At 40.4% G+C, this 26,968-nt stretch overlaps 1 protein-coding gene across 1 annotated transcript in view; it reads left to right on the top strand.

Moving 5' to 3' along the window:
* Nucleotides 1–26,968, top strand: part of LOC120547278 (nesprin-2) — a 96,201-nt gene that overhangs the window by 24,582 nt on the left and 44,651 nt on the right. The window contains exons 39-66 of the mRNA XM_039782809.1: nucleotides 1,251–1,548; nucleotides 1,986–2,164; nucleotides 3,019–3,334; nucleotides 4,020–4,184; nucleotides 4,348–4,677; nucleotides 4,794–4,930; nucleotides 5,292–5,421; nucleotides 6,831–7,001; nucleotides 7,100–8,848; nucleotides 11,422–11,592; nucleotides 12,606–12,761; nucleotides 12,889–13,130; nucleotides 13,419–15,456; nucleotides 15,576–15,910; nucleotides 16,028–16,172; nucleotides 16,678–16,878; nucleotides 17,217–17,476; nucleotides 17,561–17,711; nucleotides 18,287–18,418; nucleotides 18,517–18,648; nucleotides 19,854–20,036; nucleotides 20,300–20,437; nucleotides 21,416–21,601; nucleotides 21,909–22,031; nucleotides 23,030–23,212; nucleotides 24,274–24,375; nucleotides 25,409–25,510; nucleotides 26,448–26,525. Of these exons, the coding sequence (XP_039638743.1) occupies nucleotides 1,251–1,548; nucleotides 1,986–2,164; nucleotides 3,019–3,334; nucleotides 4,020–4,184; nucleotides 4,348–4,677; nucleotides 4,794–4,930; nucleotides 5,292–5,421; nucleotides 6,831–7,001; nucleotides 7,100–8,848; nucleotides 11,422–11,592; nucleotides 12,606–12,761; nucleotides 12,889–13,130; nucleotides 13,419–15,456; nucleotides 15,576–15,910; nucleotides 16,028–16,172; nucleotides 16,678–16,878; nucleotides 17,217–17,476; nucleotides 17,561–17,711; nucleotides 18,287–18,418; nucleotides 18,517–18,648; nucleotides 19,854–20,036; nucleotides 20,300–20,437; nucleotides 21,416–21,601; nucleotides 21,909–22,031; nucleotides 23,030–23,212; nucleotides 24,274–24,375; nucleotides 25,409–25,510; nucleotides 26,448–26,525 (8,533 nt within the window). The remainder of the gene's footprint in view (nucleotides 1–1,250; nucleotides 1,549–1,985; nucleotides 2,165–3,018; nucleotides 3,335–4,019; nucleotides 4,185–4,347; nucleotides 4,678–4,793; nucleotides 4,931–5,291; nucleotides 5,422–6,830; nucleotides 7,002–7,099; nucleotides 8,849–11,421; nucleotides 11,593–12,605; nucleotides 12,762–12,888; nucleotides 13,131–13,418; nucleotides 15,457–15,575; nucleotides 15,911–16,027; nucleotides 16,173–16,677; nucleotides 16,879–17,216; nucleotides 17,477–17,560; nucleotides 17,712–18,286; nucleotides 18,419–18,516; nucleotides 18,649–19,853; nucleotides 20,037–20,299; nucleotides 20,438–21,415; nucleotides 21,602–21,908; nucleotides 22,032–23,029; nucleotides 23,213–24,273; nucleotides 24,376–25,408; nucleotides 25,511–26,447; nucleotides 26,526–26,968) is intronic.

The raw sequence follows: 26,968 nt of genomic DNA, 5'->3' as shown, positions 1-26,968 counted from the left end.
CTTTTACTGGGTATTATTTTGAAACTTTCTAATGTATTACATAATTGCTTAAAGCATTTAAACAAAGTTTTGTGTAACATTCAAAAATCTTAATTTTGACTTAAAGATTTTCATTCAAAAACAGTATCGGTCGATCCCTAATATAATTAATGAGACAACCTATTATTTATCCCACTTGTTATTTCCATTAATGGTGCAGGAGCCAGCAATTTTAAAAGCTGTTCAATTTTCAAATAATAAATTCAATAAAACCATGTAACCCTGATTAAACACACTGTTTGGAGAGCTAAGGTCTGGAGCTCACTGCTATAGTTAAAGCTTTTAATAAGGTGCAGCATCACATCAAACACACAGCAGTACAGTTATAAGTGTGTACTCCATGTTGACTGATGCAGAGACTATAACGCACACCAAAAAATTGACCCACAAATGCACGACTCAGGTGAGTGAAGTTTAATGGTTTTATTAGCACGCTAATAAAACTTTCAGGCAACAGTGTCCAAGAAACGACAGACAAAGGGCAATCCAAAAAACAGGCAATGGTCAAAAATCCAAGGGAAACAGGACACAAGACAGGGGAGACAATGAGACACAGGTACAACACATAAGGGTGGGGACAGGTAATCACACAGGCGGGAAGGAGAACAAAGATGAGGAAGACAATGGACCTGAAATGAGACGAGGCGGTAAGTTTCAAAATAAAATGGAAAAGTTATCAGAAACAAGAAACAAACTAAAAACAAAAACCTGACACAGGGACGAGACATGACACAGAATCTCTCATCCTTAACACATGGTTTCATTATGAAATTATCGATTAGGTGTAGTTGAAATTTATTATTTAGTTTTCTTCTTGTACACCCTGAAGATGCTGCAGGTTGTGACAGGTTTTTCCCTCTTAACGGTACAACTTTATTGTCACGTTACACTGAAATTCATTTTGTGTTCCCGAGCAGCGCCGCTCAAAAAGAAGAAAAAAAGAAAAAATACACAGGGTTAGACAACAATTACACATATAGTGCAAAGATGAAGACATATCAAAAGCCATGCCAAAGAAACATATATATTATGATATCCTCGGATCCAGATGTTATTTGACAGGACACTGATTTTGGTTTAGCACTTTAACATGCTAGTACATCCTTGATATTCTGGCCTTGGAAAAGACAAAGCTCAGTTTTAGTGGCCTAAATAACATTTGAAAGTGTGAATAACTGAGCATCACCACTGCCTATGTTTTTCCCCTGCAGGGTGAGGACGGAGGCCCTCTATCAGCTTGTGTCATCCTTACGAAGCAGCACACTTCAGCAGTCTGCTGTGGTGGAGGAGAGCAGAAAACTGCTGGAACGATACCGCAACTTTCAAAGCAACGTACTGCGTGGGGCCAGGGAGAAGCAGAGCTCTCTGAGCATGGACGTCGAGGTGTTTCAGACTCTTTTAAAGTCCACTCAATCCTGGGTTGGAGATCTGAGACGAGCTGTTGACTCTCCACTTGGTGAAAACCTCGGTATCCAGAGTCCCACAGAGCAGAGACTTCACAGTGCTCGGGTAAGAAAACATTAACCACTGACTGAGCTGCTCAATTTCTCTGCATATCTTAACTTCTTTAGTCTCAATCACTTGAGCCAAGTACCTATTTGGTCATTCTACAATAAGGAAAAAATGGTATTAGAGTATTTTAAATAACACGTGTTTTTTACTTTGTACATATGTAATTTTAAAAGGCAGTCGTTACAGTGGTGTGTAATATCATACAAGGGTGTGGCCACACAGATCTCGTGTTTCTTTCCATCTACATTGTTTCGACTTGTTCTTCAATAAGGAGTGTCCATTTGTTGTTGTTGAAAACCTTTTGGAATGGCGGATTTGAATGCACGGATAAAAAAGACAATCAGAAACATGCTCTTCAGTCCCTGCAGTGACAGATCGGTGTGATTGCACTGTAACTAATTGTAAAAGAAAATATATATATATATGTATTTCAGGCTGTGGTAAGTGTGACGGCAGAGGGGGAGGCTCGCCTTGAAGAGCTCAGAGTTACTGGAAATTGTCTGTGCCACAGACTGTGTGATGGAGACGACCTGAAACAGGACATTCAGGAAAGCATTCAGAAAACACAGGAGCAGTGGAGAGACCTTCTCCAGTCAGTTCAGCCTTATCACAGGTGAGTGGAGCCACATGAAACCTTTGAGACAGCCTTTTTTGAGTCCTCACCTATCCATTTACTGAGATTTTAAGGAAATGGAAGCACATTATGCATCCATTAACCACACTTCCCTCCAGCTAAGTCTTTTCTTTTTTACGCATTCCCAACTCATCCACTGGTCCTGCTTTGCCTGAGAGACTTATCTTGCACATTTAGCAGCCTCTTATCTCTGTAATTCTTCTACTACCAGTTTCCTCCTGCCAACTGCTGATGCTTTGTTCCATGTACAGTAGGCTGTGGAAGGCTTAGTCCAAACCCTCCACTCCCATGCTCTCCCTGCTTTACAAAATCCCTATGTCTGAGAGCTAACGGTGTCTGTAACCCCCCCCCCCTCTGTAATCAGTACTTCGATCTCCAGCCTTGCTTTTGAACATTTAAATTCTGTTAAACTGGTTATAGGGAGCGCCAAAATATCTTTCCCATACAGGATCACACTGCTGAGGCAGGATGCGGCTGCCAGCCACTTTTTAATAGCTTCTCAAACTTTGAAAAAGGCATATCATACACACTGTCAGGGGCCACACAGTTTGTCTGGAAGGCCAGAAGTCTCCGTACTATTAATGCCATTTGCTACCTGCTGGCTCAACCCCTGGATCTGCTCCTTATCACTAAGAGCTGCATCATACCACCTATCTGAACCTTTACCTTGCTTCTCTACCACTGTTGTAATTTACTCCTTATCCATAAACCATTTTTTACTTAAAAACACACCCTTTACAAACAAAATACTCCTCTTCTCAACTGCCATGGTAAGGTGTTGCATGCATTCTGAATGGCCTGTTATGCTCTTTTTGTTTCTCTTGGTGCTTCAGTGTTCTACAAGCTGATCCAGACCTCACCTCCTCCTACCTGGCCCGAAGACAGCAGGCCTGCCGCAGAGTGGAGGAGCTGCAGCACAGAACTGCTCAGCTCCCCACTTTATTCCCCTGGCCCGGCTCCTCTGAGCGCAGGCAGATCTTCCTTCTAGCCCGTCAACTGCAGGATGAGGCTGAAACCCTGCAAGTAACTCTTACCAGCCTGGCTGAACAAAGGAGGGAGCCGGGTGCACGAACCTGCGACGCCATCTGGAAAGATCCCTCCTCGGCTGAGCTGGAGACCCGCTGGTCATCACTGATGGATGAGCTGAAGGTAAAACATCTATTCAAGTGATAATCATGTTTTAGTACAGTGATGCCCAACCAGGGGTACTTGTACCCCAAGAGGCTCTACTGCAGTGGCCAGGAAGTACATGGAAAGATTGTAGAGTAGATTAACTAATTTGACAAAATATAAATCATGATTTGATTTAAAAAAAAAAAAAAAAAAAAAAAAAAAAAGGTATCCACCAGAGGAAAATAAACATACAAATGTGAGTGGAAATTGGTGTGATGCTGATCTTTAGTAAATGTATTGTCACAGTAAACAGCCGCCTACTGCTAATAGGCTTACTGCACGGCACGCGCCTCCCACTAATCTGAGACAGCTGTAACACCAATGTGTTGCCATTTAGATCACATGAAAACTAGTTACTAGTTAGTTGACATAGTTAGCTAAAATAAATGAATAAACGGGTCAAATAATGACCTAAAAGTAATGAATAAACAGTTACATTGATTAGATGAAGGTATTTTAACTGATTTTAACTTTTAACATCCACTTTAAATTCAATTGAAATGAACACATTCAGGACATGACAGGTTGGGCTGACGAACGGATACTTGGGCTCATCTGATGGGATGTAGGAACCACCGTTTTAGTATAATCAAAATAATAAATAAATTAAATGATAAATAAGCCATCTGACTGTTGCTTGGTGTGCCTGAAATGTCCACAGGGTGTGTGTTCCCGCCTCGATGAAGGTGTGTGTATTGAGGAACACTTTGGCCAGTCACTGCAGGACTGCAGCTATAAATTGACATCCCTGCAGGAAAGAATGTCAGCCTGTCAAACCCAGAAAGAAAGCTCAGCTGGACTGGTCACTGATGTACCAGCTCTGAAGGTGAGGTCCATTAAGTAAACTGACCTGATGAATCATGAACAAGCTCTGTCACATTTTTCATTTTCACATTCACATTCCTTCTGCATTAAATGCATTAAATTTCCCAACATTAAGCCACCCATGTTGTATTTCTGTTTATCTGTCACTCTCTCCATCTTCTCAGGCTTTGCTACAAGAAGTAACCGACATAGAAAAGGACCTTTTACAAATTGTAACGCTCCAGGACTCCATCAAAGCCAGTTCCACAGCTGAGGCCGAGGCCAGCCTCTCCCAGCAAGTCGGCAACCTCCAAAACCACAAGAGGGCACTAGACAATAGCATCAGAGAACATCTGGCACTGCTCACAGAAAACAGCAACCAGAGAGTTCAACGAGTGAAGGAAGAGGTCACCAGTGTACAAACGGCTCTGAAAGATCTGACGGAAAATCTGTGTGGGATCCGTGAAGTGTTGCCTGATATCAGCCAGCTCAAACAGCAGTGGCATACAATACAGGTATTGCTAAAAGATCCTATAAAATGTTGCTATATCCCCAAATCATAAGTGTATAACAAGTTAACGGGGGAATATGGAAACATAGAAGCATCAAAGAAACATCCACTCTTTCTCAGGATTGTGATACCAGGCTGACAGAGTTGGCTGCAAGAGTTTACGACCTGCGGAGGACTGGAGATTTGAGCATCGCGCAAGAAATGCTTCCTGCAGATGTCACTTTAACTGTTGATGCAGTTGCTAAAGACCTCGACGGGTACTTTACCTCATTATTTACTATCAGGAAAAATCTGATTTCATTACATAGAATTTTCGAGTTTTCTGGTGACTTTTTATTTTAATTGTAAGATTACCGTGAATGGAGGTACAGTATATGGACATACATCCAGCTCAACCTGTAATTGTTTTATTCCACAAATCAGGAAGAGGGCCTCTTCTTCCAAAAAAAAAGCCTTAGGTGTCTGGGCCTATGGTGGGATTGTTGAGAGGTTGATAGAAAAGTAATTTCCAGTGTAATTTTTCAAAAGGAGAGAAAACTATGTTTTTTAACTCATTCCGTTCTCCCGAACTCATTGCTTGTTCTCTCTCTCTCACTCTCTCTTGTGTTCTCACTGTAGCCTCATGACCACTTTTCTACAAAGGAAGCAGGAGTTTGCCGAAAACACTGCCAACAGGGTGAGACAGGTCATCAACCAGCTGCAGAATTGGAGCCAAACAGTACAAGCTGAACCAACATCCCCCAGCCAGGTGAAACACACCAATGTGTCCACACATTTGTCAATTAGTCTATTAAACTATTTATTAAGACCCAGAATGTTAACAATTATTTCACATTTATATAACAAGCTTAAAAAACTTTCTTCTTTACTTTTTTTTTTATAAATCTGATATTAGATGTATTTGCATTTGTATAATTTAACAGACAAATTGAAACAAAGAAGTTATTGTCATAAAAAATGTAATCCCATTTATTAAGCTCAATTTGAAGGATAAGGCTGACTTATTCTTTACTTTTATTGTAAGAAAAGGCCATGCAAAGTTCAAACCCAACAATGGCCTTGTTCATCTCTAAATACTTTCAGACTCTCAGCCCCAAACCCATTGATTCCTACAGAAAATAAATTAAAAAAAGAAATAAAAAGAAAAAGGGTCATGTATACAGTTTAAATTTTTAAAAAGATGCAGTAGTTTCTAGCTGGGCACAGTAGTTTTTAGCAAAAAGGAGTAAACAGTACATTTGCTGAGGGCTATTTGGTCTTTTCATGGGATTTTTTGTCAATAAGAAAAATGTAGAATATCCTTATCCACCCTATGAACCACATCAGTATACTCAAATTCTATAGCCATCCAATCCCATCTCCGCCTGCGCTTTGTGTTAATACCAAAAGTATTACCTTTTGCTGTATCTGGCTTAGGACAAAAACCTATGATTTCTTTTACCCCGCAGGACTTTAACATCTTATGTAGAGCTGCTCTTAAAATGCCACAGGTCCATCCCCTACTCCTTAAATAAAACTACAAGAGAAATACCTTCTCTTCTGTCTGGTACATGGTGAACATAATAGATAATCCTTACAGGGAGGATGTGGCAACTTTTGTCAAAGATTTGCTCTTTGGCATTACTAAAGATCATGAACATGTTGTGACTCATTTTTCCATCAGCTTTACCAGCTGCTGCTGCTGCTGCCAAAAACTCTTAAAGCTTTGCTCCAACTTTGTTATTTGGTTTTGCCAGTCTTTTATACCAATGTCTATTAAATAATATTGCAACCATTTATTAACGGTAAAACGCAAACTTATGTAAATGTTCAACTTGTGTATGTAACCATTTCAATTATATATGATTCAGGGTTCATTCTTGAAGGAAATATCTCAACAACTATTGGTTTGATTGTCGGAACATTTTGTACAGACATTCATGGTGCCCAGAGGATGAATCCTAATGACTTTGGTGATGCCTTGACTTTTACTCTAGCGCCACCATGAGGTTGACTTTTGTGGTTTTGAGAGAAATGTCTCAACAGTTTTTAGCTGGATTGCCATAAGATTTTTTTTCTGAAAGGATACATTGCAATTACCTTGAATACTTCAATTCTAAAATATATATTTTACTTATTAAGTATTTTTTTTAACTTTATCTGTCTGTGCTCTCATAGACAGCTCTGGATGAGGGTTTGTGGCTTCAACAAGGTCTTCGTGAAGTGCTCACAGAATGTGATTTTCTTCTCAATTGCCTGGGAGCAAAAGTGACAAAGAAACTGGAGAAAAGTGCTTCAGATGCTCTCAGTGAAAGTACACCTGCACTCGAAAACCTATCTAAATGCCTGGTGAGTTCCTCCTCGGTCACAGAATTGTCCCATCCATCATAACTATAATGATAAACATGCAAGGATTTTGTGGTAAATATTTGTGTTCAATTTAACAGGTTTCACAGATGAGTAAAGTTCATTCTGAAGTGGAGTTGGACAAATATTTGTCAGGCAGAGTTGTTGAAGAAACTTTTAGAAGTGAAAGTGACGCACCTTGTTTAGCTTCACCAGATGGAACTGCGGCCATGTTTCCTCCTGCTTCTCCGTCAGTAATAAACAGCGAGGAAAACTCTGAAAGTGATCAGAACGACAACACAATTAAAACCAAAGGTACTTTGGAAACAGCCAAAGAAGAGGTCCAGAATCAATTCTCATGTGCAGAAATTACAGATGTTTTCAAATCACAACAGTTAACATCAACTCCACCAAAAATAAACTTGAGGACTCACTTTGTGCCAAAAGATGATACTGGCACATTGAACACTGAGAGCAATCCTTTAAGCAGTGGGCACAAGATAGTTTCTGGAAATAAGACTTTAATCACTCATAACAAGAGTTTAATAGATCGGCAAGACAACACTGAACCATTGCAGGAAGACATTACCTCAACCCAGGACTCCGAATTATCCGCTATAAGGACAGATATTGTCACACCCCTGGTTGGATCCCCAACGACAAAGCTTGACAACGTCCCTCTTTCTACACCTGAAAATGTGTCTGAACATCTAGCAGCACAATCAGAGACATTTAAGGCAGTTAGCGATTCTCTGGAACAAGAGAAACGCTGTGAGGACCTCAGTGCAACCCCAAAGAAAGTGTTTTCAATAATGTTGGACATGGAGCCACAGGACATGCAGACAAATGAAAATGTTGCTGCCGACGCACTCAGGCGTTCTCACGGAGCAGAGCTTTGTGATGAAAAGGTTAGATACGTTTCAAGTAAAGGATTTCCTGAGGAGAAATCTGGACTCTCTATCAGTCCAGAATCAGACAAAACAGACTTGAAAAGCCTTCATCTAGCAGCACAATCAAAGACACGTAAGGCAGTTCCTGATGCTCGAGAAACCGAGAAATCCCGCGAGGATATCAGTGCGCTCCCAGATAAAGTGTTTACAATAGTGTTGGACCTGGAGCTACCTGAGGTCCAGCCACAGGATGGTGTTGGAACCAGAAGTCCAGATGTACTCAGATGTTCACAGAGGGCAGAGCTTTGTGATTCACAGCTCACAGAAGCTTCAAGTATTCCTGAACTCTTTACAACATTATCGAGTCCTGAATCAGATGAGACAGACTTGAAAAGCCATTATTTAAAGAGCTGCGTCTTAAACGATTCTCAAGTGGCGGACTCACTGCCAGAATACCCCTTGGCATTAGTTAGTACAGAATTGGAGGAGGTTGAGTCTACAAGTGCCAAATTATCATGCAAAGAAAAGTCAGAAAGCCATGAATTAATGCACAATGAGCTGTTGAATTCCTCCGAATCATGTGGCACTGTTGCTGAATGTCAGCTCACCGGCGCAGCAGGAACAACATTTCTGTACATCAAACAAGAGGAGACGACGGATTTCTGTCACACTAAAGAGCAAACAATGAGCTCAGTCTTGTGCCCTGTGGAGAGAGATGCCTTAACTGAAACACAAATACCTGCTAAACAGCTGACTGTTGCTGACACTGCACAGAGCACAGGTTCAGGGCAGTTGGAGATAGCAGAGGGGGACACAACAGAAGAAGCATGTGACCCTGAACGCCCCAAGTCCAAACTTTCAAAAGTGCCAGAAAGACGAAACAAAGCTACGCTGCTATTTGAAGAAAGTAAATGGAAGGTACCTGCATCGCTGGAGGACACAGAGGTGACACAGAGACAGGTAGATGTCATATTAAAAATAATGGATTTTCTACTTATCTTCTCTGAGTTATACTTCTTTTTCTTCTCAGAATTAGTCTTTTGTCCCAAACCACTTTGGATAATGACCCCTCAAAACAAAGCAAGGTCTACTTGCCCTTCGTCACCTGTTGCCTATGTCTACCACTAGTGAACAGTTGCACCAAAGAGTCATTTTCTTTCTCGCTTCTTCCTATAGGCTTATAGAGTACAAATTATGGAGTAAATAACAAAACGAACAAAGGTTAGAGGAAAATGTGAAAATGCATCCTGTAAATAATTGTGACCCCTCAAATGTACCTAGAATTAATTTGATCCTGATAAATCTTTAAATGTTTAGGGCGCCATTTTAGCCTCCAGCATTAGTAGTACACAGTGGAGAGCTAACAGGAAATGAGAAGGCAGAGACAGAGAGAGACAGGGAGGACATGCAACAAATGTCGCAGCTGGACTCAAACATGCAACATTGCGATTTCATGGCCAGCGGCCAATAGACCTTTAAGCCACCAGGATGCCCTATAAAAGATCCTGATATATAACATGATAATTTCCAAAATCTTTATCATTGATGACTGCTGTCCAGCTTTTAAAATCATCGGAGCAACAAAGGTTATTGAACCTTTTGAATGAATTTGAACAGTAGACAAAGGTCTGTCACCTATGCTGACAGAAGGACCAGATGCCCCGGCTGAATCCATAGTCCTTTCTTTCCTAAAGTACACTTATCACACAGGGTCTTCTGTGACATTTACAAACCATTCTTCTTTCCTTATCTTACCTTCAATCAGAGGGTGTGTTGAGTGATACGTTGGTTTTCCTGACATTTTGCAAGTGTTATTTTATCCTAAATTATCCTAAACTTAGTTGCTTTTAGTATATTTATTCCTCCCACCATTTGGCATTTCAGTATTGAACATTTGCCATTTTTAGTCCATTCATACAGTTTGGGGTTTCATCTTTTTGAGGAACATTATTCATTCAGTGGAAAGAAACATTTTTCTCATGACAGATGGATGGAATCCATGTTGCATATTGCCTTGTTTATTGCACAGAATTAATTATTAACTGCACAAAAAAATGATGTAAGACAGTATGCAACAAAACACAAAATTTTATTTTTAACAGTGAAAACACTCCAACATTAGACCCTTAGTTGTGACAAAGAAAATCTACCCAAAAGAAAACATGGAAAATATAGAAAGGATCCTTTACCAGTTTCTAGGACAAATACAACATTAGGTATGAAACCAAAAAAAGGCAAAACTAAAGATGATGAGGCAGAAAGATGACAGCTAGGCCTGCACTGACATATAGAAAAAACAAAGGAAGTAGCTATATTCACTACCAGAAAAAAAAAAATCAAAGCATGCCAGCATTTTAGCTCTTTTCTTTGGCATTTCTATCATCAGGGGACCACTTAGAACCAGACTGCCATGTAACAAAGTAGATTTGCCTGAATGTTTTCATGTAGAGCCTTTCAGTCATTAGATGTTTTTAAAAGTACAAGCCACTATGCTCAAAAGGAATTGAGGAATTTCACACCAAGACAACCTGTGATTATTGGGAGTAATAACAGTGCACCTTCTCTCCGTAAAAGCTGACATTTATTTCCCCCTATGAATGCTAAGTGTCCAAAAATCCTTCAAATTCCTCCAAATACCAACATATTTGAACTTACGAAATTTCCTGACTGAATTTGACTGCTGATTAAAGAGTGCTGCATTGGGGAAGTGAAGAAGTTCGAAGCTGCCCAATCAGAGTGATCATAATTAAAGGGACAGTTCCAATAGAATAGAAAATAGAAGAAAAAAAATAATAATACAGATAACTCAGAGTTCATCTAATTTTACAACTTACATTGCTTGAGATTTAACCGGAAATACAGGTACACTAATATAGTGTCCAGGATCTGTAAAAACGTATTCATAGATTATATCAGAGGTTTTAACTTTATTACCCCATTAAGGAATGCTTCTTTCGGACTGTAGTTGAAAGGCTTCTAGAAAGAAATAATCGTTACCTTCATCGTCTTCCACCTAAAGTTGTTACATTGTTCATATGCACATAAATGTTGACTTTTGAGAAAGATATATTTGACTTAAACAGTAGAAGATATTGTTCTCTGTGCTGTTTTTCCCCAAAGCCAATCAGAAACCTGCTGTACTTTTTCAAATCCTCTCCCCGCTCTACCTGCACTGCACCTTGGTCTTGCTCAAAATATTTCAAAAGTCACCTTCCCATGATCCAGTAACCTAGCAGTTCATGTCATGTTTTGGTGTTTGCTCTGTCTGACCAAGTTATAACAGATCACTTATTCCTTAAAAGAAGCAAGGGAGGAATCACTTAGATAAATTAGAGCCCTTCTCCCTTGGGGCAGACTGCTCCCTGCTTAGGCACATTCTTGTGTTAACTGTACTGACTCGCCGAGCCACCGGCAACATAGCAATATTCAGCTCTGTAGAGCAGGGAGAGAACAGGATGCTCTTATTATCTGTGGACAAACATGGGGATGAAAGAAGCTAGAATGTGACACCACCCTGTCTTCTGTGTATGTAGCGTCAGATCCGAGAAAGCATGGAGCCTGAGAGGACAGCGCCGGGCTTGACAGCTGATCTGCGGGCCGGGGAGGCGACAGGTGGATCACCAGAGTCCTACAAACACAAGTCCACCATGCAGGAGGTTTTGTCTGAGATCCAGAGCTTGGTGGAAAGAAGTAACATTATAAATGTGAGTATCAACTGGTTAAGAAGAAAGAAGAAGAACTTGCTTGCCGCACTTTTCTCAAAAGTTAGATCTACTGTTGCAAAACATGTTGTGGAGGGTTAAAAACTGATTTATCACAGTCTGAGCTTTAGAGTGTGTGTACAAAAGGTTACATTTTGAACTGATTGGAGGAATTAAAGTTAAAAAAAAAGTTTAATTCACAGTTCATGGCACTGATGTGTTTTCTGTAGTTGCACAATATTTTGAATGGACATAGAAATGAGTTGAGTTTTCTGATTTTAACAGCATAGCTTCAAGTATCCAAAAATGGGAAGAGGTCAATTATAATTGCATTAAACAGAGACCAGATAAGAGCAGCAGTGTTTTGATTAATGTTTGTGTATATTCCCATGATGCTGCTGACAGGAAGGTCCACAGGATGGACCTATGAGATACAATGACTTCCTGCAGAGTCTCTAATGGGTCTAATTACTCACGGCATAAAGTCTGTCACTTTTTTGATGCCAAGTTTAATTTTGGAAATGCTATTCACCATGAGGACATGTATAACCTTGAAAAAGTAGAAGACTAAAAGTAAACCAAGCAAACTAAGCTCAAAATAAATTAATGCAACTTTAGTAATCACTAAATTAAATCACTTTTCAAGCGATAATACCAAACTTTCCCTAGTTCCAGCTTCTCAAATTTGAGGATTTTACTGTTTTTCTTTGTCTTATGTAATAGTAAATTGATACGTTTTGGGTGTTGGATGGTTGGTCAGACAAAACAAGCTATGAGAAGACATCTGCTTGTGCTTGAGGAAATTGAATCGGGCATTTCTTTGTATTTTCGGATGTTTTCCAGACCAAACTATTTATCAGTTAATCATGAAAATACTCAGCAGATACATACATACATACATACATACATACATACATACATACATACATACATACATACATACATACATACATGTTTTAACGGCTTTTTGTTTCATGAATAGTTTATAACCCATTTTATTGTCTTTGCAATCATAGCGGACCCCACACATTGATTTGAATTGGTACCTGAAGTCCTCTCCGTGTGAACCAGAGATTCGATTGGTACGAACTGTCCAAAAAGTTCTGGCATGTCGTTATCAACCAGCACAACTTGATGTCAATGCAGTGGCCAAACAACTGAACGAGGCAGAGGTATGAACCTCTGTTTAGCCCTTTTTCCTTCTTTATAAAAATGTACTTCATTTTGGAGTAACTGACCTTTTTTTTTCTAAATGAAGTGAAATATACAATAATGTACAAAAATGTCTGTCTGCTGTAGGAGTACAGGCGCTGTGTGCAGGAGCAAGTGGCTACTATGAAAAGCGTGAGTGGTGCCAGCATTTGTGACCCTGATGCCTTGAAAAGACTTGAGGGACAGTGGAGTGCTGCACAGCTGGATGCCTCTGCCACCGTGCAGGTGAAAGCAGCACAGCTGGATCAGGTCAAACAGTATCACAAACAGATGAAGATCACCAGAGCTTTCATGGAGGTTGTAGCAGCTGAGAAGGACAAGATGAGCTTGTGAGTAATCCTTTGATGTAAAAGTGAGCTTTTACTTTAAGGTGCAGTAAGTGATGTTAATCCAATCCACTTTTTGTCAAATTCAGTGAATACCTCCTCACCGTCACCTAGCTCTCTATTTTCTGTGTGCGCTGAAAAAAAATCCGGTGTTAACACCATTAACTAATACCGGTGTTAATTACCAAATATCAACAATCTTTGCGCAGCATCGGTTACCGCACCTTTAACTTTGTATTTGCGTACCTGAAAAACAATGCATTCATATTCTTTTGCTATGGTTTTTTTCAGAAGTACTTTGGGAAGCAGCGCTCTTCAAGCTAACAAACTCCACGCCCTGCTGCAAACCATGGTACAGAAAAAAGACATGATGGAAGAGCTCCTCCACTTAAGTAGTCAATTGTCAGTCCACTTGTGCGACGCTGAGAGTTCAGGCGCTCTTCTCGCCCAGCTTGGAGATGTCCAGGAGGAATGGAGGCTTTTAGAAGGAAGCATCAAAAGAGCTCTGCAGCACGCCTCAAACTCCACCTCTCAGTCCTCCCTTCTAATAAAAGAGGCCGAACTGCTTAAAGCCAAGGTCGAAGCTCTTCGGGAATCCACCTTTCAAAGCCATGACAGCAAAAGTGCTTTCGAATACGTTTGTCTGACCACAGACCTAAAACTGTACAACCAGCTTTATCTGCACTTACAGTCCCAGTCAGATGGTCTTGTCCATTTCTCTCTGGGTCAGAAAGAGAAGGATGAGATCAAACGTAGTCTTCAGGAACTGGAGTCCCTGCTAAAAGTCATCAAGAGCAAGCTTGACACTTCCACATACAGCTGTGGCGGCATTTCTTCAGCTAAGATCAACAAGCAACTACATGACTTGATCATATGGGCCAAACAGGCAGAGATACACATCTCTACTGGGAAAAAGTTAGCTCTTTTCCCCGAGGAGGCTCGTTTTCAGATTGTCGAGATGAAGAAATTTCAGACTGATATTTGGTTTAGAAGATCCAAGATGCAAGTAGAAGTTGAGCAGATGAAAGATGTAGCCTCTGATGTGGAGAAGAAAGAAAATGACCAAGTATTGAAGACAATTGAAGACCTGTATGAAGCCATTTCTGACAGCTTGGATCATGTTCTTGACAGCATGAAGAAAAATCTGCAGGAGAGGGAGAAACTGTTATGCCAGCTTGCTAGCATGGATGCCTGGCTAGCAGAAACAAATGCCAAAAGAGACCCCTGTGCTCTTTTTGACAATGTTTCAAAAGCTGACATCAGAAAGCTGGAGAGCGAGCTGAAAAGTCACAAATTAGCCACAGTTGAGATAGAGAGCCAACTAAAACTGGTGAAAGCAATGGCAGACAGTTGCGGGGAAATAGCTGTATGTTCGAGTCCAGGAGAGAGCCGCTACCTTGTCAACAGACTGTCAGGACTTTGGACAGAATTAGACGGATTGCTAGCTCATGAGAAAGCAACCAGCTGGGAATTAGAGGAGCTGATTCATGAACGAACCACTTCAGATGAGGAGTTATCGACGATCCAGGCTAGCTTAAAGCAAATCTCCACAGATTTGGACCAGCAAAGGTTCCCTTTAACACAGGAAACCCTTTCAACAATTGTACACTGGAAGCACATGCTAATGGAGCATCAGTGTCAAGTGCAAGAGCTTCAGCACTGCCATGATGCCAGGCGAAGCTCCCTGCTGTGCACAATTGGGGAACTGCAAGACCAGTGCAAAGCTCTTAGTATTAATGCCATTGAGCAAGACAAATATCTGCACCTGAGGAGACAAATGGAGGAATCTAGAGACATTGCCAAGGAGCAAATCCAGCGAGCCAAAGATAAAACAATCAGTGTGGGTGAGAGGTTCAGACTATGCCAAACACTCTTGGTCGAACTTCCTTTGGTGAAGACACAGTGCCAAGAAGCAGCGGACCAGTTAGAGGCCATAGCTCATGAGTTACACCCCTCTGAGCTGAATTCAGAGAGGCAGAGGATTCACCGCATTGTGGAAACTTTAGTCTCCTGGGAGAATTCTGTCACAGATGATGTCAAAAACCTAGAGACCAAGCTTCTGCTAGGTTTGCATTTTTCTTCCGAGCTTCCTGCCTTAATCGATCTTTTCCTAACAACGAGGGTGGAGCTGGAGGGAACCGAACCAGTAAATCCAGATGAAAAAGCCATAGATATTGCACTAAGAAAGAACTGGATTTTTTGGAGAAATATGGAGTCTGGGATGAGGATGTTGGAAGGTCTGGGACGAAAAGAAAAAATGAACTTAAAGAACTACAAGGAACTTTACTCTCTTAGGAATGCAACCATGCAGGAGTGCCATTTACAGATGGTAAGCTTAAATATTCAGGATTAATCCATCCTACTGTTGAGAATTTTTAACTTTACAATTGATCCTTTTGTGTGTTGTTTCTCTAAACTGTGCTTGATCATGTTACATGTGTCCAACAGGAGATGTTATGCCAGGCGAGAGAATCCTTGAAAGATTACCAGTGGGCTGCTCAGGGAGCAATAGGCTTCCTTCATAATGCCGAAACCACCTTCTTATCAGCCCCTGGAGGGTTTTTGGACTGTACTGAGGAGCAAAGACAGACTCAGCAGGCTCTAGAAGCTCTTGAAGATGGATTTCAGGCTCATATCTGCCACCTTGTGGATCGGGTGCCCCAACAACCCTGCCTGTCCCGTCCAAAGACTGAGCAGCTCCACATCAGCATCCTTAGTCAGCTGTTGGTGGGAAGAGCCATGCTGGAGGCCCAAGCCCAGCTCAGGCTGGAGTCCTTGCAGAGGTACTGGGTTCTTACCTCATTGAAGTGCTTCTGTATAGAATTTGTTATGATGATTTCTGTTTTTCTTGTTCATAATTTTAACAAAGTGAAAACACCTAAAAGTAAAATTTCTCACAGGTGTCAAATAAGACAACAAAGTCACAGGAAGTGCCATGAAGACATACGTCAGCGTCTTTCAGGGTTTGAAGCCAAGCTTTCAAAATGTGCTGCAGAACAAGTGACCTCGTATGACAAATGTGTAGCCCAACAAAAAGGAGCTACGGTAGGTTTGATACAGCACTATTTTGAAGGTGACTAGCTAATGTCTCAACATGCCTTTGTCTTCATATATTGCATCTACTTGAACCTAGCATGTCATAGATTTTGACAATTTACAATTGTTATCTTTTAAGCCATGCTGACATAATTTCTCTATGAATGCCTCTTTGGTCCAGACTGAAATGTCTCAAAACTTTTAGATAGATTTCCATGAGATTTTTTTGCAAATATTCATGGGCACCAAAAGATGAATCCTGCTGTGGTGATCCCCTGAATTTTTCTCTAGTGCCACTTGATGGATGGATGGATGGCATGCTGACGCATTTAGCTATTAAAGCACCTCTTTGCCTAATTACAGCATCACAGAGCTGCTAGCATTTTGCTTATTTGGTGTAACGTGTACCTGTCACAGGAATGCACTGAAAAGTTTGACCAAAATGTGGTACACGTAAAAGAAATACTGCCTGAATCAAACTTTAATTTGAGCTTCATTTCATTTTCCCATAAAGCTTCTGATGGAAGGTCTCCGCAGCCTCGCAGGTAAGATAGACGAACTGAGAGCTGGATGTCCGATGCAGGGCTGTGGGGTTGGAAAGGACGGCGAGCTGGGTGCCCTCTGGAGGCGCTGGGTATCATTACGCCGTGGTGTCGGCCTCCTGATGGCACACACAGAACAGAGAGGAGAGGAATGGAAGGACATCACTACAAGTGTGAGTTTTACCAACAACAAATCATTTTTACAGCTTTTGCATCTAAACATCACCTAATGTACTCTACCATAAATTAATTCTAATTTTCCAGCTGTTAAATGTGTGCGAGGTTACAGAATTGAAGGATTAGTGCTTCATCAAGCTACAGTGTGTCACTTTTTGTTAGAGCTGCTCTCAGAGTTCCCAATTTGCCTTTTTTCTTAGAAACGTTTTACTATGTTAAGTGACTTCTGTTGCTTTCTGAGACAGAACTAGGTTATTGCAGCATAACATACATGACAAAGCACAGAGAAAAGTAAAATATAGATACACTGCGGATTAAAATCCATTTTCTTTAGATTGAGCAGTGTTGCAGCTGTTTGGCAAGTCTCCAGGCTGAGGTTCCCGACTCCTCCACCATGATCTTCACTCAAGAGGAACCCCTGGAGCTTCTGGCTCAGGCTGAGATGCAAAAAGCTGGGCTGGAGCAGGAGCAGCAGGCCTTAGCTTCTCTGGCGCATCGTCTGGAGCACGCCCTGAGCTTATCTAGTTCCCAGGGGCCCATCAGCCCCGGACCTGTTGGCAAAACACTAGTGAAGATCCAAGAGAATGTCAGAAGGTGGGATTTATTCAATATACAGTACATGTGGAAAGTGATTACTCATTAATGTCAGAGATGCTGATATGATACTGTTCTCCACAGCTTGAAAGAGAGAAACCTGCTGGTGGTAGCTGCAGCTCAGGCAGAGGAGAAAGAGAGAGAGCAAGTCCTAGAGGAGATAGGAGAGTTGGAGAAACACATATTTGCCATTCTTTCCCCACTGGAAGCCTGTTCGAATCCAGGCAAACAACAGGTCAGGCTCCTTTTTTATGTTTTATAGTCCAAGCTTGAAAACTGAGATTTATTTGAGATTTATAAGAAGGCAGTTGAAAAGCAAAATATTGTGTCTTTCAGTCTATTTTACTTGTATATGTTTGGTCATTTATCAGTGATGAAATTGTAAAGTTATAAGTTATAATTTTATGTAATGTTGTAATGTTTAATGATAATGTCTTTTAACATCAGGATCTGCTTAGAAGCCCTTCGCAGTGCCAGTGAGAAATATACATTTTGTTCACAGGCCTGTTTTTGTCAGTTGTAGCTACAGACCACACGCTTCAATAATTAAATTAAAGACCGTAAGTGGTCTTTTCAAGTCAACGTCAGTCTAAACTGTCAGCAGTAAAGTGTTTACTGTCAGTCATCCTTCTCATAAAGAGCATACTATACTATATATTGTGAGGGGCTACTGTAAGCTTACCTTCAACCTTTAACTGGAAAATTAGTTATCTAATTTAGATAGAAAGAGGTTAGAGCTAAACCCCACCTCTTGTAGTCTCTCAGTCTTTCATATTTCTTGTCCTTCTGATTTTATTCTCGTGCATTCAGGATTTGTCCTCCCAGAAGGCCAGACTCCAGTGTATCGTGGACAGTGTGCAGAGGCGGTACGCTGAGATACCAGCTGATATCAGCAGAAGGTTACAAGAAGTCCAGCTGTCTGTCCAAAGAGAAGAGGAGAAGGTAACTGGACAGGAATTCATCCGTAGTGTCACATGAATTATCTCCCACCAAAACCTGTTACATTTCTTTAAATGTGTGTTTCTGTGGTCATTCTACAGCTCATGGAGAAGAGCAACCCAGTGCAGAAGCTGGCTAGTCAAGTGGTGGAGTTGGGTTCTGGCCTGGAGAATGTGAAAGCGTTACTGGAGCAAAGAAGTCCAACAGTCAATGACGCTCAAAATGCACTCAAGGTGTGTGTGTTTCTTGGTTTATGTTTGTGACACAAAGCTGTTGATATGCATGAGTGGAGAGTTTGTACATGCTTCTATATTCTTCATGAATGTCTTGTAAATGTGTTTTTAACTTAATTTATTTATCTTTTTACCAATATATAAAATATACCATTTTTCATGTTCAACTTTTGAATTTCACATTCACTTTGAGCAGCATTAATGAATTTGAGGTAAAAATCTGATGTTTGCACACACAGCTGCTAGCCACTTATATTAACCTCAACTAGTTATGTTTGATTTGATTTGATTTATTGGGATCTCCATTAGCTGGGGCATCCCAGCTATTCTTCCTGGAGTCCACCCACAACTTGTGCAGCTATACATTAACGTGCATCATTACATTAAAAACAACCACCAAAAACATTCAATACATCATTGAAAGAAAAACAACAAAAATAATAACAAAACATAACAACATTCAACACAACACACAACACAAGACAAAACAGGACCTAATTTAAATTATTCACAGACCGTAGAGATGAGATTATAACATTGTTCACTAATATGACCAATCAAATCAAATGCACACAGAGAACCCTCCATGATACTAACAGTATTCGTTAAGTATTATCCAATCCAGAGTTCTGCTCAGCTAGGAGATGTTCTTTAAGTAATACTTTGAATTGAAGTTTTCTATTTTCTTGAATGACATGACTAGGCATTGCATTCCAATTAATCATGGCTCTATATATTACAGTGTTTTTCCCTTTGTTTGTTCTTACTTTAGGTAATGTGAATTTACCCTCCGTAGCATGCCTTGTGCTGTAGTCATGTTTATCAGAACTACGACCAAGTTGCTGATACAACACCCTTGGCTGTTTAGTCACTAAAATATTTCTGGTAAAATTGAGCAATGAGGCAGTTAATCTGTTCCTTACAGTTAACCAGGATAAACAGCCATGAAGCCATGTTAGCTATTGTGCAAATGTATGCAGGCTATAAGCAAAATTACAGTATATAAAGGTTGTAAAACTAACACAATACTGAACACAAAATGGCAGATTAACAGTGTCCAAATGATCACTTCCCAGTAAAAAAAATAATACACAACTTAACAACAAATCCACTGAAACAGCCTCTGCTTCCTAAGAGCTCGTGACAATCCAGGATTACTTGTCACTTCAAAGCTACTACATACTGGTACATTGTTTGTTCTCCAGCATGTGTGGGATGAGCTGGATGCGTGGCACAGCCGCCTGATGGTCCTGGAGAGCGAGGTGCAGGATATTGCGGAGGAGCACCCTGATCAAACCCACCTTCTCATGGACCAACTCACCCAACCACTGCAGCTCTACCAAAACGCATCGCAGATGGCCGAGCAACGCACCGCCTTCCTCAGCAAGGTCAGGAATACTATGTTATATTTACACTGTATTGGATGCAGGGAAAGTGATGATGTGAGGTCATGGAACAGGAACACTTGGTTTGACTTATTATGTATCTTGGAAATGCACTACATGGAAGAGGGGGATTTGTTCATGTTGCAAGTTTTGTATTGTGTTAAAAAATTAAAAAATAAGGTACATCATTGTGGAAGTGGCTTCTATAAATGTGTTCATAAAACTTCCATTGTGCTTTCCCATATTTTTCTCTACTCCATTGTCAGATCCCAGCCTGTCTTCAGGAGTTTGAAGACATTCTATACAGCGCCACCTGCTGGTTGGATGAGGCCCAGTCATGGCTCAGTGCTCCCTGCTCCTTCACAACAGCCAGAGGCCTCCAGAATCATGCAAACTCCCTTCAGGTCAGTGAAACCAAGTAACAAGCAAACAAACACAAAACAACCTCTGATACTGTTTTTTTTCTCTTTATTCTGATATTTCATTTTGTATTTTATCCTAAATATGTTTGTTTTGTTTTGTGCATTTGTTTTACTAGAACATATATTTTCTGTGATGTGTTTTCATTGATACTTCTGTCATTGTGGTATTTTTGCACACCCTGCGTACATGCTGTATTTTGCTTTATTTTTTTATTTTAACAGTTTATTCATTAATAACGTTACGTTTAACACCCACCGTATAGTATAGTTGTCTTTAATGTATCTCATCACTATTCCCTACTGCACATGTCAGGCTTTATCAGTCACCCTAATATACATGATTCAAAATGGACCAAAGGGTTTTCCCCAGAAGAGTTATTTAGCCCGGTGGCAAGTGTCTTTTTTCAATGAGGGCCCGATTGGGCCCAGTCAAAGAGCATTGATGTAGAGCCCAATAGTTTCTGTGATAGCAGAATCATGGAAGGAATCGTGAAACTGAGAATTAAAAAAAGCTATAAGACAGATTTCATAGGGCCCTACATTAAGTCAGTGCTAAAAGCTAACTGGATATTTGAAAAAAATGACTACGTCTAAGTTGCTCAATGGTGTTTTAAGCCCCCAACGTCGCCTTCCTGGCAGCGCTGCGACCGTTGACTTCAAGGCACATAACCCTAACCTTAACCCTAACCCTAATAGGCAGCGCTGCCTGGCAGGAGACATTGGGGGCTTAAAACACCGATAAACGTCTAAATTTCCCATCAAGGTGCCCCCTCTAACTAGTTTTAAAAAACATCTTAAAATACATTAAAAAATAATTCCCAGTGGCTCAGGCCTGGTGGGGGGCAACTTATGCCTGGTGGGCTTGCAATACACTGGGAGAAACCCTGGACCACAGTATCCACAAGCACTTTCACATATGTCATTGTAATGATGACTTTCATTTTAAATCCTGAACTACAGCTGGTCCTGGACGACTCTGAGAGGATCAGACACACCCTGCAAGACTTCAGGCCAGTCCTGGATGAGATCTCTGCTGTGTGTGACATCAGCACCCACGAGGAGAGGGTGAACCAGAATGACCAACAAGTCCACAAAATGCAATGCAAGATCCTAGAGCCACTGCAGCAGCTCAAGCAGACTGCTGTGGTAAGAATTTAGAGAAAGAGAGGAATGACAGGTTGTTAGTGACCCTAAATGGCAGTGAGAGGACAGCGAGGACAAAAGACCCCTGACAGAATGAAACCAGGGATGTTGTGGCTACACAGCGTGCACAGCCGAGGCTCCAATTTTATATAGCTTTTACATAATATTAAATCAAGAGAAATGCATTCAGTAGCATCCTGAAAACTCATTGATCCACAAGACAGTTTTAAGAGCAGTTATATTATTGTACTGTAGGTTTAGCAGGTGAGTTACAAGTCGCTGAAAAACTTGCTGGCAATCTTCATTTCAGGTGGTGGAGTCATTAGAAGCAGAGCTGAAGATCATGGAGAAGAATGTACCGAAGATCAGAGCAATTTTATCCTCTGCCGACAACTCCAGCGTTACTCTGACGGAGCATCTTCACAACCGACAGGTGATACAATGCATTTATAATTCATATCTACTAATTTATTTTAAAAGCAATGCGCACATAGAGCATGCAAACAGCAGAATAGCACAAATACTTAGGAGTGATTTTATGTATATGGCAGGGAGGCTTTGCATGTACTGTATGGTGGACTGTCTCTTTTGTCCTGAAGCACAATAGGACACTTCTTGACAGCACTGATTTGACAGTGTTCAAAAATGAAAATATGACCACTGGGGCACTACTACTACTTTTTACACATTTACATCAGTTTACTATTCATGCAGAGTCCTAATCATCCTGTGCAAACAATTGAAAAACAAAGGGACCACAATTTTTGTTGTTTGACCAAGCTAGCAACTAAGAGATGGAATGAATGAATACTTTTTAGTTCAGGTGCATTTAAAATAAGTTAATCAATGATGATTTATAAGGATGTAAAATAAAGAAAAACATCCTTTTATGAGCAAAGTAATGCACCCTGACTTTCAAATGTGTCAGTCAACCATATAACATATATTGGTTATTTTTTCAAATTTAATTAAAAATGTAATGTAACTAATTGCATTGTTTTTCTGCCTTTTCAACAATGTGTCAATGTCATTAAAAAAAAATGTCATTAAAGGTTTTGTATTGCAGTATTGCCAGACCTTCCTTCACAGTGCTGCAGAGGAGGGTCTGGCTAGTCCACACAGCATTCAGGGATGGGAAAAAAACGTGCTCTGGTTTATTGTCATGTCTTTAAACCAATCACTATTATCATGGGCGCTGCCGGTGCTCCTGCAAAATAGCCTCGGGAAGGAACATGTTTAAAATTACTACACAGAAGAAAGAAAGCGTAAGGTAACGAACATCCGGCCGAAAAGAAGGACATCCGGCGAAATTTCCGGCGGCAACTGAGCAATCCCAAAAGGGGAATGTTGTAGATACAGACTATATTACAGCCAACTGGTACATAGAACAAAAAGTCTGTCTTAACCAGTTTATTCTGTTTCAACCTAAAGGTGATCCTGGCCAACGTGCAGTCAATGCGGAGGACATTGGAGGAGATGGAAAGATGCAAAGGAGAGCTTCACCTCCCACAGCCAGCAAAGGAGAACCTGCTGGTTTTCTCCAAAGCCAGCCTGCTGCTGCAGCCGCTTGAGGAGCTGGAACAACTCACCCAGCAACAAGCCACACTGCTGGAGGTATGCATGAAGTCTGAATGCCACTGCACAAAGAAAAAACAAATGATTTGATCTGTTACTGTAAAAGAAAGGGGGGGTTAGATAAAAGGTATTTCATGTAGAGCTGCACCGATTACAACTTTCTAGGCCGATTCCGATTTTCTTTGAGTTAGGCCAGCCGATACCGATTTTAGCCAATACCGATTTTCATTTTTTCTAACCTGTTTACAGCACACACAAATATTTATTTTCTATCTTTTCTTTAATAGAACATTTTGCACAGAACATAGAACATTTTTTGAACAGATAATGGATCACTATAAAATAGAACTATATAAATTACTCCTGGTGTGGGAAATTCACACACATCTAAAGTGCAATGTTAGAACCATTTCCTTCTTTTCACATCCAATATCCCAAAAAAGAAAAAAATTGATTTTGTCCTACTTTCTCCTTGCCAGTGTTGCATATTGCAAACTTGTTATCTTCTGCACACACGCTGAAGAATTTCCAAACAGCTGACATGTTGCAGGTTAATTCACGAGGTTCCCTACATGTGCGAGAATAGCGCGGACACGCAATTCACACCGCGAGCGGGTTTGCACGCCACATGGGCGGAAAAGTTGAGAGAAAGGAGAAAGAGAGACTGTGCTGTCGCGTCCATGTGTGCATGTGTGCGTCCTTGAGAACTGTAACTCGTATAAGTTATGTTGGCAGTTAATTGTAGCGTCGACCAGCATGAAATCGGCATATGTCAGACTGACCTGCCGGTCTCCGGTCACGGCCGAGCACGTGAAAACCTGCCAATTCCGGTCACCGGCCGGTCTATCAGTGCATCTCTAATTTCATGAATGCATACAATGACATATTACATGACATAAATAAAGGATGTTTCTTGTTAGCAACATGGAACTTTAGCTAAAGCGTGTATCGTTATGCAATGTTTCTTTCCAAAACACACTCAAGGTTGTTCTGTATCTTTGTGTTAATGGAACCATTGTGTTGATCTGGTATGTTTTTCATCCGCTATTGTCACTTGTCACATTCTCTCTCTGTTTCTCTTGTTTCTTTGACCAACATAGAACAAGATTAGGGAGGAGGACGAAACCTGTAAGGATCTTGGCATGACCGCAGTCTTTGATACTCCTGAAGAAATGCAGCTGCTAGATAGATGCCTAGTCCAGGTAATAATAATCACGATCATAATAAGGTAGAATTCATCATCACACACCAGCTAAAACAATAACAGTGTGATGTTTGAATGTTGGAATTAACTTCTAATTAAACCAATTAAGCGTTTCCTCTTTAATCATTTTTTGCTGATTTGCCGCAGTCCACCACTTCCCCAACTGTTCTGGGAAATTTGTCCAGGATTCCTACTGGTTGCCGAATTTTAAAAGGTGTACTTTGAATAAGGAACATCAAGTAAAATTGGTGAATTCTTAATGGAAGTCAGGATTGGTGACTATAATGTATTCCCTCTGTAATCTGGAATCGGTTGGACCTGCCTGGTTCAGTCCTGTCTCCCTAAAGCATGCAACGTCCATTCTACTGAGCAGTGAGGCAGACTCAACTAAATCCTTTATTGTTTGTTTTTTTGGGCAATTATTCTATTATTGTCCCACTGTGTCCCAATGAGTGGCAAACTGCATATTGTCTGTTTTGCATGCCATACAGAACAATCATCTGGACTCAGTTTATCTTAGTTACAGTAGCACAGCTTTTGGATGGCTGTGAAATCACGTTCAGATAACTTTAAAACAAAGCAGATAGCAATTAAAAAAAAGTTGTTTCCTGGTTAAGTCATTTATTTATTTGTTTGGTATAAATCTTCCCCAAAACTGTAACAATCCTTTCAATGAAATGTGTGTTTTGTAACTTAACATACATTTCTCCATTAGATTCCATTAGTCAAGCCTTTTTTGTTATACCGTATTGTTTTAAGCAATGAAATTGCTTCATAAGAAGTACTTAAAATCAGCTTCCACATAAAATGAAAAGATGAAAGATGGTAAATAGCGCACACATGAGTGGATGAGTGCAAATGGAGTCATGGTAGTATGTATCCTGAAAAGCAACACCGATATTGCTTAAACATTACAATAAGGAAAGGTATTTAATATCATTGAGGGACGTGTAGTCATTAGAAATACAATTTTTGTTTCATTTCCTTTAAATCACAGTTTTGATTGTATCATTCACCATTATCACTAAAAGCAGGAAGCTTTTGAGGTCTCTCATTCAGAAGAAGAGGAGGATGAGGAAAACGAGAGTTGTCACTCTTCGTCCTCTGACACACTAACAAGCAGTATGCCAGAGGTAAATCTGTAATATAATTACAGCTCAGGAGAGCATGTTTCTGGGTACCGCTTTTATTCTGGGTTTCATTCCAAAATGTCACACTCAACACGTAGGGACTACAGATGAAAATTAGCCTGTATGGCTAAATCTGGCACATTTACATGTTGGACATTGTACTCATGTTGATTAATGTGCACTGTCCCTTTTTAAATAAAGAAATAAAAAATAAAATAAAAAAGACAGTGTCACTGAATTTGTGGCCGGGTTGGTTCAGTGGTAGAGCAGGCGCACATATACTGAGAGGTTTATGCCTCAACGCAGAGGTATGGGGTTCGAATCCGACCTGTGACAAATTTCCTGCATGTCTTCCACCATCTCTCTCTCCCCTTTCTCACCTAGCTGTCCTGTGACAAATTAGGGTGGGAAAAAGATGGGAAAGCCCAAAAATAATCCTAAAAAAAAAAAAAAATCTGTGTCACTGAATTTGACCTATCAAAATCCTCACAAATAAATACATTTAAGACGTGGTAAAGGATTTCGAAGATACACACTATATTTATTCAGTGTGTTTTGGAATGAAACTAAAAAATTTCTTGGGCTCCTTCCTCTTGTATTTTTCCACCTATTTACATTTGATTCACTTTGTAATTTTCCACTCAATTGTTGCTTCTCTTTCCTGTGGTGTGGAGGATTTTTGCATGTTTATATGAAGCTGTGTCAGGCAGGCACAGTCCTGACACTGGATGAATCCACTCTGTCAGAAGCAGCTGCTTGAAATATGTTCCTCCTCAGAAACCTGTCCTTTCAGACACACACACACACACACACACACACACACACACACACACACACACACACACACACACACACACACACACACACACACACACACACACACACACACACACACACGGATTCCATTTGCATTTGTATATTAATACGATTCATGTGTTAGGACCCAGAGGAAACACTCAACGCTTCAGATGTGCAACGTGAGGATGTTACAGAAGTTAAGCCACTATCAGAAATGAAGGTAAATAACATTTTTGACTTCAGAGATTTGTTTGATTTGATGAGCACTTTGGGCATTCATCACATTTGTTTTGAATCCTTCAATTTAAATGTTTGGGTTTTTAAAAATCCATTTCTTATTATTGTATTTATTTCCTCATGGTTAAAGTACACAATTATTCAGATAAATTATTATGGCAGTAACGATGATTATAACAAATTATGACAGATTATTTTAATTCAAAGATGCGTCTGCCCTTGTCTTTTTTCCCTGACTATTACAGAGACTTGTCATTTTCAGTCAATTCTTAATTAAAGCTATAGTGCGTAGTTTCTGTCGCCCCCATGAGGAATTCTAAGAAATGACAACAAAACTGTTGGCGCGTCCACATGATACAAGCCTTACGTGATCGCGAACGCGCCCCCCGAACCCCTCCTCCACACAGTTGCCTGTAACCAAGGAGG

Source organism: Perca fluviatilis, chromosome 18 (assembly GCF_010015445.1).
Source record: "Perca fluviatilis chromosome 18, GENO_Pfluv_1.0, whole genome shotgun sequence".
NCBI classification, from domain to species: Eukaryota; Metazoa; Chordata; class Actinopteri; order Perciformes; family Percidae; genus Perca; species Perca fluviatilis.
This window is presented reverse-complemented; position numbering and strand designations above follow the sequence as displayed.